Raw genomic sequence first — 16579 nt, forward strand, 5'->3', positions numbered from 1 at the left:
TGCAAAGGTATTTCACATATTACCTGGATCTTTCCTCCTACACTACCCTATAGCAGGCTTTGCTTCACAGAAAGCTTCTCAACGGGGATTGATCTCCGAGGTAACGAGACGGCGAAGTCTAAGAAACTCTGTCCCACACACGGAGTGCAGTGGTCTTTGTACTGGAATATCACACTGCTTTTTCTTTGCTGCTTTTTAAATGTTAAGTCTCGCAACATTCAAATAGAAAACCACATACAGCGTATATTAATATATGGAAAAGTCATTCAAAACAAGAGGACATTATTTTTTCTCATCAGTAACACTCACTGTCAGAGGAATGATGTCCCTCTATATTGAGCTTTCTTTACTGTTATCTCTCCTTTGTGACGCACCCAGTGTTTGGTGTGTGTGTGTCTCTTTGGATATAACTTACCGCGTGGGAGAGAAACTGGGAATAATGGAAACTTCATTTAGGATTTATGAGCACACAGACAAATTCCATCACAGAGATACAAACACGCCCCCACATGGTCTGATCCGGTTTGCTGGTCAAACTGCTTGCCATCACTCTAGACTGCAGAAGCTGTCTGTTTCTGACTTGAGAATTATACCATTTCTAAAGACAGAAACACACACACACACACACACACACACACACACACACACACACACACACACACACACACACACACACACACACACACACACACACACACACACACACACACACACACACACACACAGTAAAACCAGTTAACACACAAAGGAGGACACACACACATACCCCCCAGCACATCATCTTTGTGGTGCAGATTCATTGAATAACATTTAATAAATTTAACCCAAGAATATACAGCATGTTGAGTACTAGAGCTTAAAAAAATGGTCAATATATTGCTTTTTTAAGTTACAGAAAATAAATCTGAAATTATTGATAATGGAGTCTTCATTTAAGTACATTTTGAATTCCTCAGCTGCGAGGGTTTGTGGCTTTTTCTCAGTAATGTAAATATATATCGGATGTATTGAGAACAAAGACATTAACTTCGACTGTTGGGGAGTTTGATAAGCAGATGGAAATGCCATTCATTTAAAGGTTATCTGGGCTTTAACCAAAGTGATGGATTAATTTAAGTGTTTAGCACTGATGGAAGTAAATTAAAAAAGGCATAACCAGAGTCATTGAAATAAATCTTAAGGAAGAATGTGTGTAGTAAATTGTTTTTGTTGAGAAGTTTCACTCCTAGCATGGAGATATAGAGGAAAAGTCAGAGGTCACCAAGTCAGCAAGATAAACCGTCCAAAAATAATGAAAATCCTTACCTAATTTCACGGCAATCCATCATCTATAATATGTACTGTACACCAATGTCATAGAGTGACTTAGGGCTGTGGTCATCTGTCCTTGGCGATTCCTTACAATGAACATGTCACCTCAGCAGTATAGAAATAGCAGCGGCGGCCCTCCTTATCCATCCTTGTTTGGAGACTGTCAGAATATTTTGTTTCTCCCAGAGGCAATGTGTCGATACGCAAACAGGAAAACTATCTACACCCATCTAACATCCTCTGTTTGTATGAACAGGTGCTATTGTGACTATACCTACAAAAATAATCTAGGACTAAAAGAGGCAACAGGAGAGAAACAAATTGCCAAACTTGTGCGAGTAATTTACTGCAGAATTCATCTTTGTAGCTCTTTGTCTGTGCTAGTCTCTGTTATGTCCTCTCAGTTTAATTGCTTTTCTTTTTTCTTCCCTACAACTGACTTTTTCGTCTTTCCTGCCTTGTCCATCCAATCCAAACCAAGAAAAAGGACAGGAGTGTAACAGACAAAATTGGATGGCAGAGATGGTCAATAAGAGGGGGATGGATAAATGAAAATAAGTGAGGAAACCCCCAAAGCATTGTTTTTAGAGCAAGACGTTAAAACCAAGACTTTTAACAGGGAAAAGTACTTTTTGAAAAGTTTTGAAATTAAAACAGTTCCACAATGGATCGCTCCACAGTGGAGCTTGGGAATAACTGGCAGAATAGCTGCATTTAAGTTATAGGGCCACACTGGGCCCTGCAATATAGATAAAGGAATGTTGTGAAGTTTCAAGAGCTTTTTTTTTTTCTCCCCCGTTGCCCTGCATGCCTCACCTCATGCTGCTACCTCTCATCTGTCCCGGGCAGAAAAAAAGAAAAGGGTGAGCAGCAAGAGAGAGGGTATGTGGTTCATAATTCAGAAGAAAACTGGAATAGAAATGCAGAAAGAAGGCATAAAGGCAGTGCTGACAGGAAGGAAAATAGGACAAAAACAATTCAATATAGAGCACGTATACGCCTGCAGGAACCAATCATTACATTGATAAGGTAATTCCATATTGTTGACCTTGTCAATCTCAGTTTGTTGAATTGTTATGTGCGTAATGCTAATCATTATGACCCTAACTCTTCATATTATCCCCTTCAGCATTACATTATTTTTGCAATGATTGAGGCTGTAAATCAAAATAATGTGTGTCATATTAATTTGAAAACCACTTAGTAGTATGTGTCAGCTTTAATAGAGGTCTGACAATCACCATTTTAAACCTTTGGATGACTGAAGAAATGGAATGAAAGGTGGTCAATCCCACTGTGTGAATTGTGGCTTCCGAGCATTGATACAATCATTTTCTATTTGATTATTCTGTGTCTAAAACCGACATGTTATGAAGATTCTACTTGTTGCAATTACACATGTTCAACTTAAATGTTCAAATAAAAATCAGGAATCTTATTTGCCCCAGACATTTAAAAATAAATAAAAAGACAGTATTGTATGTTTTGTTTTTATGTCAGACTAACATTGATACTATATCCGAATAGAGGGAAACTAATGTGGCTGTTTACCACCCAGAGCCATATTTAACCGAAGTTTGTATAGATCGTAATAAGTTCATGTGTTTGGAGGGTTGTGTAACTGTTGAATGGGCCCCTTTTAAACACTCAGCAGAGGTACAGTTATTTTGAAGAGAGAAGATAAAGAAACCCTGAGAGAGAACAAGAGCGTTAAAGTGTGTTAGAGAGTGAACCCAATCCAACCTAACCGCCCTCCTCCTCCTCGTCCTGTCACCGATCCATACCTGTCCGCCCACTGATTTCCCGTGAGCCTTTGGGTGATTGTGTGAATTCAGCCAAGTAGAGCTTCTCTCGACTGAGCTAATGTTCGTTTACACAAACACACATGCAAGTACACACTCATGCGAGAACTGTACACAAACGCTCACATTAGCATTCACCCCCCACGCACACACATATTCACTGTCCTCTGTGTCTTACATAACCACTGTGTTTACAGTGATGGAGGATCGAGGAGCTACTTGTTTGTTGAAAACTTACAGGCGGAGAGTTGAGAGTCCTCTATGAATCTTAACATCATTCTTTATCCTCTGAAAGAAGTTTGTCTGTGTAGTGTGCGTTTATGTTTACATTGCCAGGTCCAAATGCTGCAGAGTGTCTGGTCTTTCATCACTGTGTTGTTATAGCGGGATGCAATTCACCCTGGTCAACCCCCTGGCCCCCTGCTTACATGGGGAGAGAAACTATTTTCCATTGCTTTACTATCCAGGATCTCTGTTCCAGTTTCATTATACAGAGGTATGTCCTCTCACACACACACATACAGCCTCTTCCAGCAGAAAAAAACCAACAGAAGAAGCACTTAAAAAGTCCAGCAAGAGTGGGCGAGTGAGCTCTAAAAATGTAGTGGAGAACGGGGTGGAAAGTTCAGTGGCAGCCCTGCTGGAGAGACAGACGGAGAGAGCTCCTTAAGAAATCTGTAGATGGTGTCGGGAGAAGTGAGGGATTAGATTAGGAGAATGAAGTGTAAGTACTGCACTTGTCATGATCAAAGCTGCTATTAGTGCTCTTAGTGGGGTTCAAATCAGGATCATTAAACATGTAACATGAGTGCAAATGGAGGAGCTGTCAAGAAGTTAGTAGTATATTCATTTCTTTCATTTTTAAGGTGTTCTTTGTCAGTGAGCTGAGAAGGTGTAGGTTGGAGCCTTGGGAAGGTTAGCGTCTGTTTTGGAATGAATGTGGACTCTTGTTGAAACACTAATTATGCTCAGGCTCAGCATGCTCTCATACCTGTTTACACTTTTCACCGACACTTTTTGATGAAATATTCCCTCTTAATATATCTTTTCTTAACCAAAATTCCCAGCCTCCAAATCTCTGTGACACGGCAAAGAACTTGAGCGGAGAGAAGCTGGAAGCCCTTTGAAAGGCAAACGACACTCCTGACTCCATAGCTGATACAACAAACACACACACAGTCCCATACACAAATACGGCAGTTGCAAAGGCAAGTCTCGAGCGCGCCAAAATCACACTGAAGGTGACCCCTTGTCCTCTGATGGTTGACAGCAATGGGACTGATGGGTCCCTGTTCCATTACGACTGATTATATCATTTAGATGCAGATGGGTCGTTTAACCCAGCAGCTGTCCTCATCACACACACCAGACTGAGCCTCCTGGTTAATAGCTCACAAGAAGCCATGAGGCTAACAGAGGCTGGCAATGAAGAGGAAACACACAAATTGAAGACATGGGCATCAAAAAGGGTTTAGAAACATTATCTGGATCAACCAGGGATGTGTGGTCCATGTCAACTTAATCCCTTTCCTAAATCCTTTTGTGCTCACTTTTTAATAAAAAGTCGAACTCGTCCTCACTAGCAGAGGGCAGAGCAGCTCTGGATTTAAAGCCGAATTGAACGCCTCATAGCAATTAAAAAATGGACCAGATTTATGATAGATTATATAACCCTGTTGTCGACTTGTGGGAGGATTCAGATGGATTTTGGCATGTCAGAAATGTTCATCAGCTGTTTATTTATCCGATTTACCACATGGTGGCTGTCAAAAGACCAATCATTAACTGTAATACTTAATATTACTGGGGTAGTATTTTAGTACTGCAGAAAAAACGGACCATATTGTCGACCTCTTTCAGCCATCTGCAGCTCCATATTTGACTTGTTTTATTTCTGGTTTCCATCTGTGGTGCAATGCTTCTTCTTTCTTTTGTTGACGACATTTTAAAGATGCTGTCATGTTTTAATCAACTCACTTGTCATAGCACAAAACTGTATTTACGTTCAATACAAATATCGACATCGATTGATCCATATAGTTTAAACATAGAAGTTGTACGTTTTGTCGTTGCAGAACATGTATGGTGAGCAAACATTGTAAAGCAAGCAAATTCATGCATTGAAGGGGAATAAAGCCGTTTATTTAGATAAAAAATAATGAACTGCACATTCATTTAATCAACCACGAGCATTGTGTCAGACAAATGTCTTAAACAACAAACAGAACAAAGGAAGACTTTTTCAGAGAAAGAAATATGTCTTACAGAAATGTTGCACTCCAAATACATCCACCCACAAGTTGGAAGCCATGCTGTTTCCTTGATTTGTTTTGAATTTAAAATATCAATGCTCTCTAAATTGTTCAATTGCAGTACAGATATTTAAAAACACATCCAAATCATGGACAGTATTAAGGTCCGTAAGTGGTGTTGCTCTGGCCTTCAGAGAATAATGAAGCCTAGTTCACCAAATGACTCTGTGTGAAGAAGGGAGGGGAGGGAGGTAATGGAATGTTTTAGTCGGCATCACTGAAACTAGTATTAGGTCAGATATTCGACTGCTGGGAAATTGGGTTACCTCAAACAAGGGTCATCTGTGACTTTATGCAAAGCAGTCCCTGTGGACACCCACAGGGAATAACACCATAGAACAAAAGGACCGTGTCTGTGTGTAGAGCAGGAGAGTCATGGTTCAAGCAGCAGCTCTAGATATTTAACAGAGCTATAGTTACATCTAATAGAATTTTTCAGTCAGCATCACTGAAACTAGTTTTAGGTCACATATGGGGCTGTGAAATTAGGTTACTTCAAACAAGATTTGATTTAATAGGTGTAAAGTAATCTTGAGTTGTAGTGTTACACCTGCATAGTTCCTGCATAGTATGGACCTTTATTTAATTCTCTCTCTTATCTCCTACTCTATTGAAATATGAGTCGATGTGTGTGTGCACCCACACAGCCTCTCTCTCTAGTGGCACCTCAACTCAGCAGCAAGTTGCTCACATGACTCTTGAAAAAAAAAACACTACTCACTAAGCCCTTAAGAGAAACACAGGAACATATAACATGGATAAGACACATGCACACATTGAACTGGTGCGGTAGTGGTCCGGGGGTGGGATAAGCGCAGACACACTCGAAAATGGATGCGTATATTTCTCTCCTCCTCCTACGCAGGCAGCCTGGCTCAGAGGGGGTCCGTATCCCTCCGAGGCTCTCTGATCTGGGAGTCACAAAACACCTGCTGCCTTCTTTCAGACAGGCAGGGAGAGAGGGAGTGAAGGGGGGGGGGCAGCAGTCAAGCAGCCTGAGGTTGGGTGTGACAGCGAGAGGAAAGGAGACACAGGCTTCAGAGGAAATGCAGAGCGCCTGACTTAGATGAAAACATGTAAACAAGAATAAAGCAGGATGTAAAAAGGCGAAGGGATGGCAAGAGTTTACGTCGACACTTAAGGAATATCAGAGACCTTTTATCACTCGCAGAATGTTTGATGCCTTCAAGGAGGTGCTGGTAGCAGCGTGTGATTTGTTGCTCCTCATTTTTAACGTCGGCTGGTTATAAAAACAGTGTTAATGCCCCATAATCTCCCCTATGGGGTACTTGTAGATCTCATGGCCCAGTGATCCATTCTTCTTGCTAATCTCCCACTGTTCATTTGCCAGTCTTATCTCCGTCGGGTCTTTCCCCAATTGCTTCTTCATCCTCCATACATTGGTTGCTTCATCCCTGGCTTTATCCAAAGGAGTCTTAAGGAACTCCCACAGGGAATAAACCCCCACAACAATAGGAGAGAGAGTGTCTGTGTAGCGCAGAAGAGAGTCATGGCTTGAGTCTGCTTTAATATGTGTTGTTGTTTTCCTATTTACAAAAATGAGGCCAAAGATTATTTTTCACAGGAGCCACACGTTTTCATCCCACAAATTTGTATCTGTTTTTTTCTGATTTCTCCTCCTTTGTATGAATCCCTGACCACATCATGTCCTCTCATGACCTTTCAGCTCGTGTGATACAAATACAGATTGACAGACCACTCTGATGCCCTGAGCAAACAGCAAAGCAGAAAACTGATCCTTATATCTGAAATAAACTTGGCTGTAGGCCGACACAGAGCAGTCAAATATCTTTGCATTTACCCTAAAACTCTTCAAATGGTTCAATTACACTGTTGCTATATTTTCTGCAGATAGAATAAATAACTGTATATAAAATCAGACAGGGCTAAACTGATGCCAGACATAAATCGTAGGAAAGTCAGCCCAAATAATTACTTTGCCAAGTTTGGTATGATGTTACCAATACATAAAACACTTTCTCCTACCTCTAATTATAAAGTTGTAGTGGGTGCCAACCTTTCCATTACCTAATTTATGCAGAGTTGAGGAAATGCATTGGTTCAATGTATTTTGTATTGGCATGTATAATATTATATGTATTTTTGATAGCAGGGCTTTAAACCGTAAGAAAGGAAATGCATGAAGAATCAAGTGTCTTACTTTGAGCAGAGAGTTACAGTAGCTGTGTTTAATGGTTTGTAGCTGCCCTCTACTGGTCCACACTGTTTAGTACAGGCAACTGCTCTAGTCTCTGGACACAACCGTAAACCCCACCCTCTTGGTTTTAATGTGGAGAGCCAGACACCTTTTTCTGGTCTTCTGCCATCTGAAGTATGTGTTGATTATTGTTTGTATTTTAAGTCCTGCAGCGAATGCAGACTGTAATGCTTCTCAAATCAGAGGTCTGTTGGAGTTGTACCTGCAATTCCAAACGACGTGTTTTCATTGCTGGTTAACGTGCAAGGGTAAATCAGAAAATGTACAGTTTTCTTGCCGGCGACTTTCCTAAGCTAATTTTCATACTCTTGTTGTTTTGTAAAGATATGTCTCTGCCTTTCAAAATGTTGTCCACTAGTTGTCGCTGCTGGGATCGAGAAAAACACTGACTGGCATTTTAATCCATAGACGACTACAGACATGCTTGGGCATATTTGCTCACTTACACACATACAAAAGATATATATCTTCCAATACATATTTTCCTATCTTTAGAACAGCTTTTTACAAATATTCATTAGTAATTAAGTTGAAGTATCATAGTCACATTTCTCTCCCAGCTGGCAGAGTCATGCATCATTAGTCAGTTAGCGTTTCAGCTTCATTAACATCTCCTCTTTCCTATATGGATTCCAGTAAAGCTGGATGTAGATGAGTGTGTTTGTGAAGTTTTGCAAACGTTTATTTTTGCTTTCGCTGTCCAGCTGTCTGCCCTCTGGGCGATGCCTGCTCCTGGAGTAGTGGCTTTGCAGGGGTTCGCCTGCAGATGGCAGCAGCACCATGGAGCTTATTCCATAGAGCTACAGTCATACAGAATATCAACTATTTCATTTATGAGTTAACAGTATGTTTCTGTTATTTATCAATAAGGATCAGACATGGAGACTGTAAGTGCTCTCTTATTACCTTATTGATTGAGTTTGGTTATTGTTGTTTGCCATCACTTCATCTTTGTGTGATGTTTGGGTTGTGTTTATCAATTATTCATATCATGACAAAATTTCACTTAAGGCCCCAACTTTGCCTGGGGCAGCATTGTAAGCACATCATAGGTTTTCAAATGTGTTATTTTTTGCAAAAATCAGCCATCCCTTTTGTTGTCATTTATTGTGCACTTTCCAAGAATCTGTTGTAAAACTTAAATTAAAGGCAAAGTCGTGTTAAATGTTTCCATTGAACCCCACCGCTTTATCTGAACTATGGAGTGTTATTTAATATTAGGTAATATTGCTGTAAAGAGCTCTCACGGCACATTAGATGGTAGGGTACAAATAAGTAAATTGCCTCAGCAGAAAACGTCACCATGGATACGGATGATTGCCTTGCTCATTGAGCTGTTTAGTTACCCTCCATTATTTTCTGTTTCACTGTAAATGTGTGACATCCCCAACATCTGCATATCATGTTCATTTTAATTGAATGATGCTATCCTTTCAATGTACAAATCTAATATACCAGTGTGACTTATTGATATCCTGTGAAAGTGAAAAACTGTGTTAGGGTAAATTGATGTGCATGACTAAAATAAGGTAAGAGGAATGTTTATATTATGGCATGACGGTATCGGACATCTGTGTTGATAGTGAAGGGCAGGAAATAATTATAAGGTGGTACATGTAAAATCCTAAAAAACAGGATTCTTCGTGAATGTGGGAAGTTGAATTAAGGAATACTTATGTGGCCTCCATGTTTAAAAGCAGCAGCTCGAAATCATTAACTGAGCTCACACAGATCATCTCAAGTTAAACTCAAACAAATGTGAACTTTTATTAATATACTGTACTGGAGCAAGTCCCTCGAGGCAAATGTAGAACGGAGCAGGAGTTGGTGAGGTTGTAAGGCGTTGGTCTGAACGCTGTGATAACTGTAAGGCTTAACTGCTCATCCCTGAAGCCGAGTGCTTCCACCTGTGCCTCTTTCTCGCTCCTCCCTTTCTGTCTTCTTTCTAAGTCACATGTTCACAGTGAATAGACTGTTGAGTGGGTTTTGCCAGCTGGTGCCTTTGCTTGCCACATAAATAGTATTAAAAACAAACGTGTGTGTGTATGTGCACGTGTCATTGCCAGACACTTGAGTTGAGTGTCAGTGTCACATCTGCCCTCCAACATTCCTGTGTGCTTTTGTGCTCATATGGCAGCCTGCACAGACTGCTGCACAGTGCCAAATCTGGAAAAGAATCCTTATGTCGTTCTGCGATACACACAAATATGATCTTTTATAACATTTTTCATCTGCAGCTGACTCTAATTCAGGACAATCCTTAGTTCAGAAAAAAGTAAAGAGGGAAGCGGTCAATCAGATAGTCGTGTAGATTTATCCTCCTGATGACCTGCCAGAAAAAGACCCAGATATCCAGTCTGCTTGAAGATGTCACATCTCTGAGGCCTCCAGGGTCTCCACCTTAATGATGGATCCAATCACTCAGACTGCCTCCCTGTCGGTCTATTTTCCCCTTTTTTGATCACTGACATTTAACGACTAGCACTATTTTATGTCCTTGTATGAACACAATTAAGAGCTGCTGGCATTTGATTGACGCCTCAATTAAAACATCAACACGTCCAACAAAAGGTATTGTCAGCTGATAATTGGTGCTGGAAGGACCTGCCGTGTCAACTGTTGTGTTCTTTGTTTTTGTTGTGTTTCTTGGTAATAGTCGTCAATGGTCTGCAGTGTGGATTCACACTCTGGACATCTTGGTGGTGGTGACTCACACTCCTAGATGGAAACACTTGAGAAACACTTCAAAAACACACACACACACACACACACACACACACACACACACACACACACACACACACACACACACACACACACACACACACACACTGCCTGTAACATTCTATTACAGGCAGCTTGGCACAAATCCTGGACATGTGTCAACGTTTCTTTGCATATCTCTGTATCAGAAGCAGCCACACCCCACCTTCCACTCATCTGATCAACTCCCCATACCCTCCTGTGAAAAGTCTTCATACTTGGTAACAGTCAGCTCATCCTAACATTAATTGTACCACTGCTTCCACTGTTTGTCCTGTCTGCTCAGCTCTGCTGACGGCAGTTCAGATTTGCAGGCTACCTGATATGTGGGTGAAAGGTTTGACATATTTTACCTCACCCACAGTGTCAGAGCTGGACGTTTGGTGTTGGTTATGTAGCTTTCCTGGAAGGAAGACATGTGTCTGAGTGACAGTTGATATTCTGAGAGAAGACAAAACTATGTCTGACTTGAAATTTGAGTCAGAATTATGGTCAAAAACTTTAATGTTCAGAAGTTGGTTGTTTCAGATACTTTTGACGCAGAAAAAAACTTCCAAATGCTGTTCTAACTTCCAAATTTCCACAAGTAGCCACAACTTAGTGTGTTTACGTAGGGCCATTTACATTGTGACAGCAGTATAGATAGAGACAAAAAATGAAATAAAATAAAATGTACAGAAGTTCACATTCAGGGGAAAAAAGCAAGTGAGCAGTATGTACGAAAGAAAATTGGTGTTACATTGTAGAATACTGTGTGGTAGCGGGTTGATTTCAGTAGTAAAATAAAATGTTATATTTACATAATAACATACAGATTCTTGTTGGAATGGACAACCTAAGAAATAGCAGCCAGTAGTAGTAATAATATTATCACACCATATTGCACATAAGTGTTATTGCACAACAGCGGTTTCATTATCTTTGTTTGTTTTGTTTTTACAATATTGCACGTTGGTGTCATAGTCTGAGTTGTTGTTGTGTGTGTGTGTGGGGGTCTACCAGGGGCTATGTTAGTTGTAGAGCATGACCGCTGCTATTGTACCTAGAATTGCACTTTAAATTCCAGACATATAAATATTTATTAGCTTTTTTTTTTCTTCCTCTCCTTCATAAACTAAAAACCACAAAGCTGCCCGTATTAAACTTGATCAGATCATGCACCCTGATCTCATGTCTGTGTGTGTGTGTGTGTTATAACAGTCACCACTGCACGTCTGTGATCCTTCATGCTGCACTGATTACTCAATCTTTCACTTTAGTTCTTCTTCAGTTCAGTAGGTGTATGGACTTGTGAGAGTGTGTATGTGTTTATCTTCTCGCTGTCTTTCTTAAACGATGACTCTTGCACAATCAAAAGTGTGATCATTGCTGAAATAAGTGTGTCTGTGTCACTCAAATGTTTATACAAAATTACAAGGTAATAAAGGGGTGATTATTCATTCATTGTGAATTCTAAATAGCCTTTTTACAACTTCATTTATGTTTGGAAATAAATGTTGTCTGAGCTTGTTAAAATACAATGTGTCATTTCTTCCTCACTAGGGTATATTTCAAAAGTATTAAATCTGCTATAAGAATTGAGCAATGTGGTATGGATAAGCTTATATTTTATAACATGTTGTCAGAGTCAGATATGCAGTATACTGTCAGTAAAGACAGGGCCTGAAGGCAGCAGACAAGTACAGCTGGATGGATTTTGAGAGGTTTTCTCTAAAAACAGCTGCTAGCTGTGGCCAAAAACAACGACGAGGGGGTTGAGAGTGACATCTGTAGAGTTGAAGTCTGGAAAGAAATAAGCTTAAACTCAATATAGCCAAGATTTCTTGCGTTAGTTCAACATTATTAGGCCTCTCACATCCAAGTAGCCATGTGATACATCGTTAATATAGAACGTTTGGTCATTTATTCACCTTTTCCTTAGTTCTTCTTAAACGTTTGCTTGAGAAAGGATGAAAGAATGTCGGACTCGTTCATCATATGTTCTTAAAGTGCAGAATTGCTCACACCTGTATTATTATAATGTTGAATCCCATTGTGCGTCCAAATCGAAAGTGTGTGCCTGCTGATCCTCATAATAAATAGAATCTGAGGATGAAACCCTCTTTATTTGTTACACACATGTACATGCACACAGCACAGCACACACAGTGAAATTTGACCTCTGCATTTAACCCATCATATTACTAGTAGCAGTGGGCAGCTATTGTACAGCGCCCGGGGAGCAATGGGGTGAGATAAGCATAGAACGAGACTGCAGGGCTGTCTGCAAATGAAGAAATTACAACCCCTAAACTAAAGTCTCACACCGGACTCCTGACATTAGAAATACATTAAATAAGTGGAGGTTTTTCTTCAGGAAACAAGCCATCATATATAGAAGCATCAGTAGTGGATAAAAAAGAAAAGTGCATGGTATGCTATTTGTTGAAAAGGGGTGCAGAACTGATGTAAGTAAAACAAAAACAGGTTTATTCCTAAAGTGGGTTTCAGGAAGACATTTATTTTCAATTGCTATTGAATGATGCTCAATGATTATTGACACTTTGAATGGTGGGTTACCAACAGGAACCACACTCAAATTGCAGAGTGTACCTGAGGAAGCAATGTAGGCATGTGCTAATCCCTACATTCACACTGAAATTAAATGGGAGTTAATCCTGACCTGAATCATTATAGATCCCTGAATCAAGAAGTCTTGATTCAGCATATTAAATTAGTGAGAAAATCCTCACACGTTCTTTAATAGTGAGTCACAAAAACATTTCCCATCTGGCCTCCCACATGCTCCCAATCTTGCTGTGTTACTTGGTCGTGTCAGTGCTCTTTACTCTGTCTTACAGTGTTGCATCGAGTACAGAACAGCTCGCTGTCAAACACTCACCTTTACTTTGACCCCTTTCTTTGACTTCTTAATGAGAACGAGAGCACAGAGCTTGTAGAGCAAAAACACAAATGTTTAGGGGAAGCATCTGCCTGACGTTTGATAGATTTTCTCTTTGACCTAAGACACAAACAGATGTGTGTGTGTGAGTGCGTCTGCCACTCAGACTACCAGAAAAATCCATGGAGTCAGGGGTTGCTGTGGTAACGGTAATCACTTTTAATTCCACATCAGGGAGAAGGAGCGAGGATAAAGGTGGAGCGGCAGCCGTTTAGTAGGGTGATATGGGACTTGTGGAGAGAGAAACAATATCATGTGTCAAGTGAGTGTGTTCCCTTGTCAAGTGGTCACATTTAGGCAGAATGATAAGGATGAAGACTTTATATACCTTTCTTTCTCATTGCCACATGATTAGCAACATCCTCCTCCCTCTTCCCCTCTTCTCTTTTATCCTTCCTCCCTGCTGGCAGGAAATAATCCGTTCATCAGCTGCTGGAGACAGTATTTGTCCGACAACCTCTCTCCCTTTTCCCCGTCAGGCTTTTCCCCCCTTTTTAAGTTTTACCACAGTGGAGAAAGGAGTGAAATATATTAATTATGTATCACCCTTTTTGCCCCATCTCCACCTCCCTACCTGTCTCTTCATGTAGCTTCACTTTCCCTTTTTGCTCCTACACTCCGCCTCCTCTACTTCCCTTTCCTCGCTGTTATGAATACCATTAATGAGCAAGCGAGAGACAGACGTACACAGAAGGACGGTGCGTGACGCTAATTAATGGGCTTGCTTTGTTTCCTCTGTCACTTTACTGAACCTCCTGCTGGCTCAAACACACACACATACACACACACTCTCAGAAGCTATCTTATGTAGGAGCTTCGAGCAGAGGAAAAATAGAATACAACAACAACAACAACAACAACAACAACAACAACAACAACAACAACAAGATGTAGAAGTGTGCAGCTAGAGAATAACCAACACCTGCCACTCAAGCCAGTCTGTTCGTAGTATACTGCTCACACACACATACACAAACACACTCTCGCATGTGCGCCTGTCCGTAATGTTCCGGCACACTCCGCTCTCAGCCAATGAGAGGCCAGATAGGGGCTTCTCAGAACGTGAGAAGGAGGAGGCAGAGCGCTGCTAGCTGATTGACAGCCAGCGCCCTACAGGTGGAGAGAAGAGCAGAGAGCGAGAGGGAGAGAGAGAGAGAGAGAGAGAGAGAAGGGGGAGGACAGCCGAGGGAGGAAAGAGTAGGGGTGAGTGAGGAGGAGTAGAGAGGCAGCCGCAAACAGACTTTCATTTATACACACACACACATTCACACACTTACAGTGCCCAGATCCTCCTCTCCTACCTTGAGAGCTTGCTTCCCCCGGCAGACTAGCCGACACCAACACCACCATCACTATCATCACCTCCACTCCTACCACAGCTGCACCAAGATGAGCCAGTGCAGGAAAAGGTGCAAGAGGCAGCTCACCAAGGTGGCTCGCTATTTCTACCACTTCCTCATGGGAACACTCACTCAAGGTAGGCACCCATAAACTTCCACTTTCACCCCCAGGGTTTTTACGGGTGAGTTGTTTTCGTGAGTCCAGAAGCAGTGAAGTGAAGGTGGTCATCACTGGAGTTGTGTTTATAGCAGAAGGGCTTACTAATATTTGCTGATGGTTCAGTATATTGTGTCCATGGCTGAATTGTTTTTTTCTATCTAAATGATGGAAGAGCAGATGCACTTCTTATTTGCATAAAACCAAAACAAGCACATTTGTTCCAAAGAGCGTGACTGGACTAGTAGGATTTGCGTGTGTGTGTTTGTCAATTGTGTGCACGTGAGTGTGTATACAGTACGTCTGAGTGCTTCGTTTCATCTCCAGACAGTGAGAGCATACAAAGCGTAGATATCAAACAGCTTCATGATTATTCTCTGCATAATGTATGTTTATATGTATGTATGATTGTGGGTGTATGTTTTTTTTTGCCACTTTACTCAGTTCCTATGCATAAGAATGACATTAATGGTCAGTATGCACTGTGGGAATTAGAAAGCTGTTGGTGTTGAAGGAACTCACTTTGCTGCATTTTGACTCCCTCCTTTCCTCTCTTCCCCCTTTTCTCTCTCTCTAGTAGTCAAACAGATTGCCCTCTAGAAGCAAGTGGCATTCCACCTTCATTGAAAAACTCTCAGTGGGAGAAAGACACTCATCCTTTCATCCAGCCCTTCAGCCATAGCTCAGTATGACATCAACTCCCCCATCCTCCTCTCTAGCTCTCCCTGTACATTAACACACAACTTTTGAATGCTAATGTATGTAAGCTGAGATGAGAAAAAAAGTTTAATAAGCTCATTCAAAATCTTTTTCTTGATCCTTAGAAGTTCTTGTTTTTTTTCTCCTCATGCTCTGAGTTTAGTGTTGATTGAATAAAGCGTCCTTTGCTAGAAAAAACCTACCCATTGATAGTCTGCTGCTTTTCTTGTGAGTGATATTGTGCAGAAGCTCATTTTGCCTTGGGGACGACACAACAGAGTAGACTGGTTTTATTGAGTCTCACCACTTGATCCTTGAAGGTGGAGATAAAGCCTTGTTTAGATGACCTTGTCAGTGGAGCGGTGTGTGAATGCTAATATGACATCCGTGCTGCTCATCTACACCTCGGCTTTTCCCCTCGTTATCTCCTCAGACTTTGACATCTGCAGGGCTTCTTGTTCGTGCTCTGAAAGCAGCTATTGGTCATGTTTGCATGTGGTTAGAGGCTTGGACAAGCACACACACTTTAAAATCCATTAACATTGTATCAAAACAATAACATTGGATATGAAAACCAACTCAGTGTAGTTATTAAATCATTAAAAAATGTATAATTAAGTGGCCTTAATAAAAAGATTAGAATGATGGTGATGTATATATATTCAATTAAAAGGTGCATTAAAAGCCAGATGCACTTCTGTGCTGTAGTAGTAAAAGTAGTGCTTTGGTGAATCACAGAATTATGGTATATAACATTTGCAATAAGAACTCGAAAATTGTAGTGTGCCTGGGTTGACTGCTATACAGTGTGTGAGGTTAGTTTTGATAGCCATTGTGAATAATACCAGTAGATGACAACACAATAACCGGTAATTGCAAATAAAAACATAAAAGCATTATGAACACAGGTAGATATTTCATATTTGTTTTTTAAGTAAATGAATAATTTACAAGACATTTTACCTGTAGTAGCGCCCAATTCTGTACGGACAGCTAACTAGCTACCACAGTCCCT

At 40.8% G+C, this 16579-nt stretch overlaps 1 protein-coding gene across 5 annotated transcripts in view; it reads left to right on the top strand.

Moving 5' to 3' along the window:
• LOC134858999 (Kv channel-interacting protein 2-like) overlaps window positions 1-16579 on the top strand; it is a 118652-nt gene that overhangs the window by 60769 nt on the left and 41304 nt on the right. The window contains exon 1 of one of the 5 annotated variants that reach the window (XM_063875266.1): window positions 14537-14845. The exons of the other annotated variants lie outside the window; for them this stretch is intronic. Coding sequence (XP_063731336.1) covers window positions 14758-14845 — 88 coding nt within the window. The 5' untranslated portion in view covers window positions 14537-14757. Of the gene's footprint in view, window positions 1-14536; window positions 14846-16579 lie in introns of those variants that run through there. 5 annotated transcript variants of the gene reach the window in all.

This window comes from Eleginops maclovinus, chromosome 22 (assembly GCF_036324505.1).
Source record: "Eleginops maclovinus isolate JMC-PN-2008 ecotype Puerto Natales chromosome 22, JC_Emac_rtc_rv5, whole genome shotgun sequence".
Taxonomy (NCBI): Eukaryota; Metazoa; Chordata; class Actinopteri; order Perciformes; family Eleginopidae; genus Eleginops; species Eleginops maclovinus.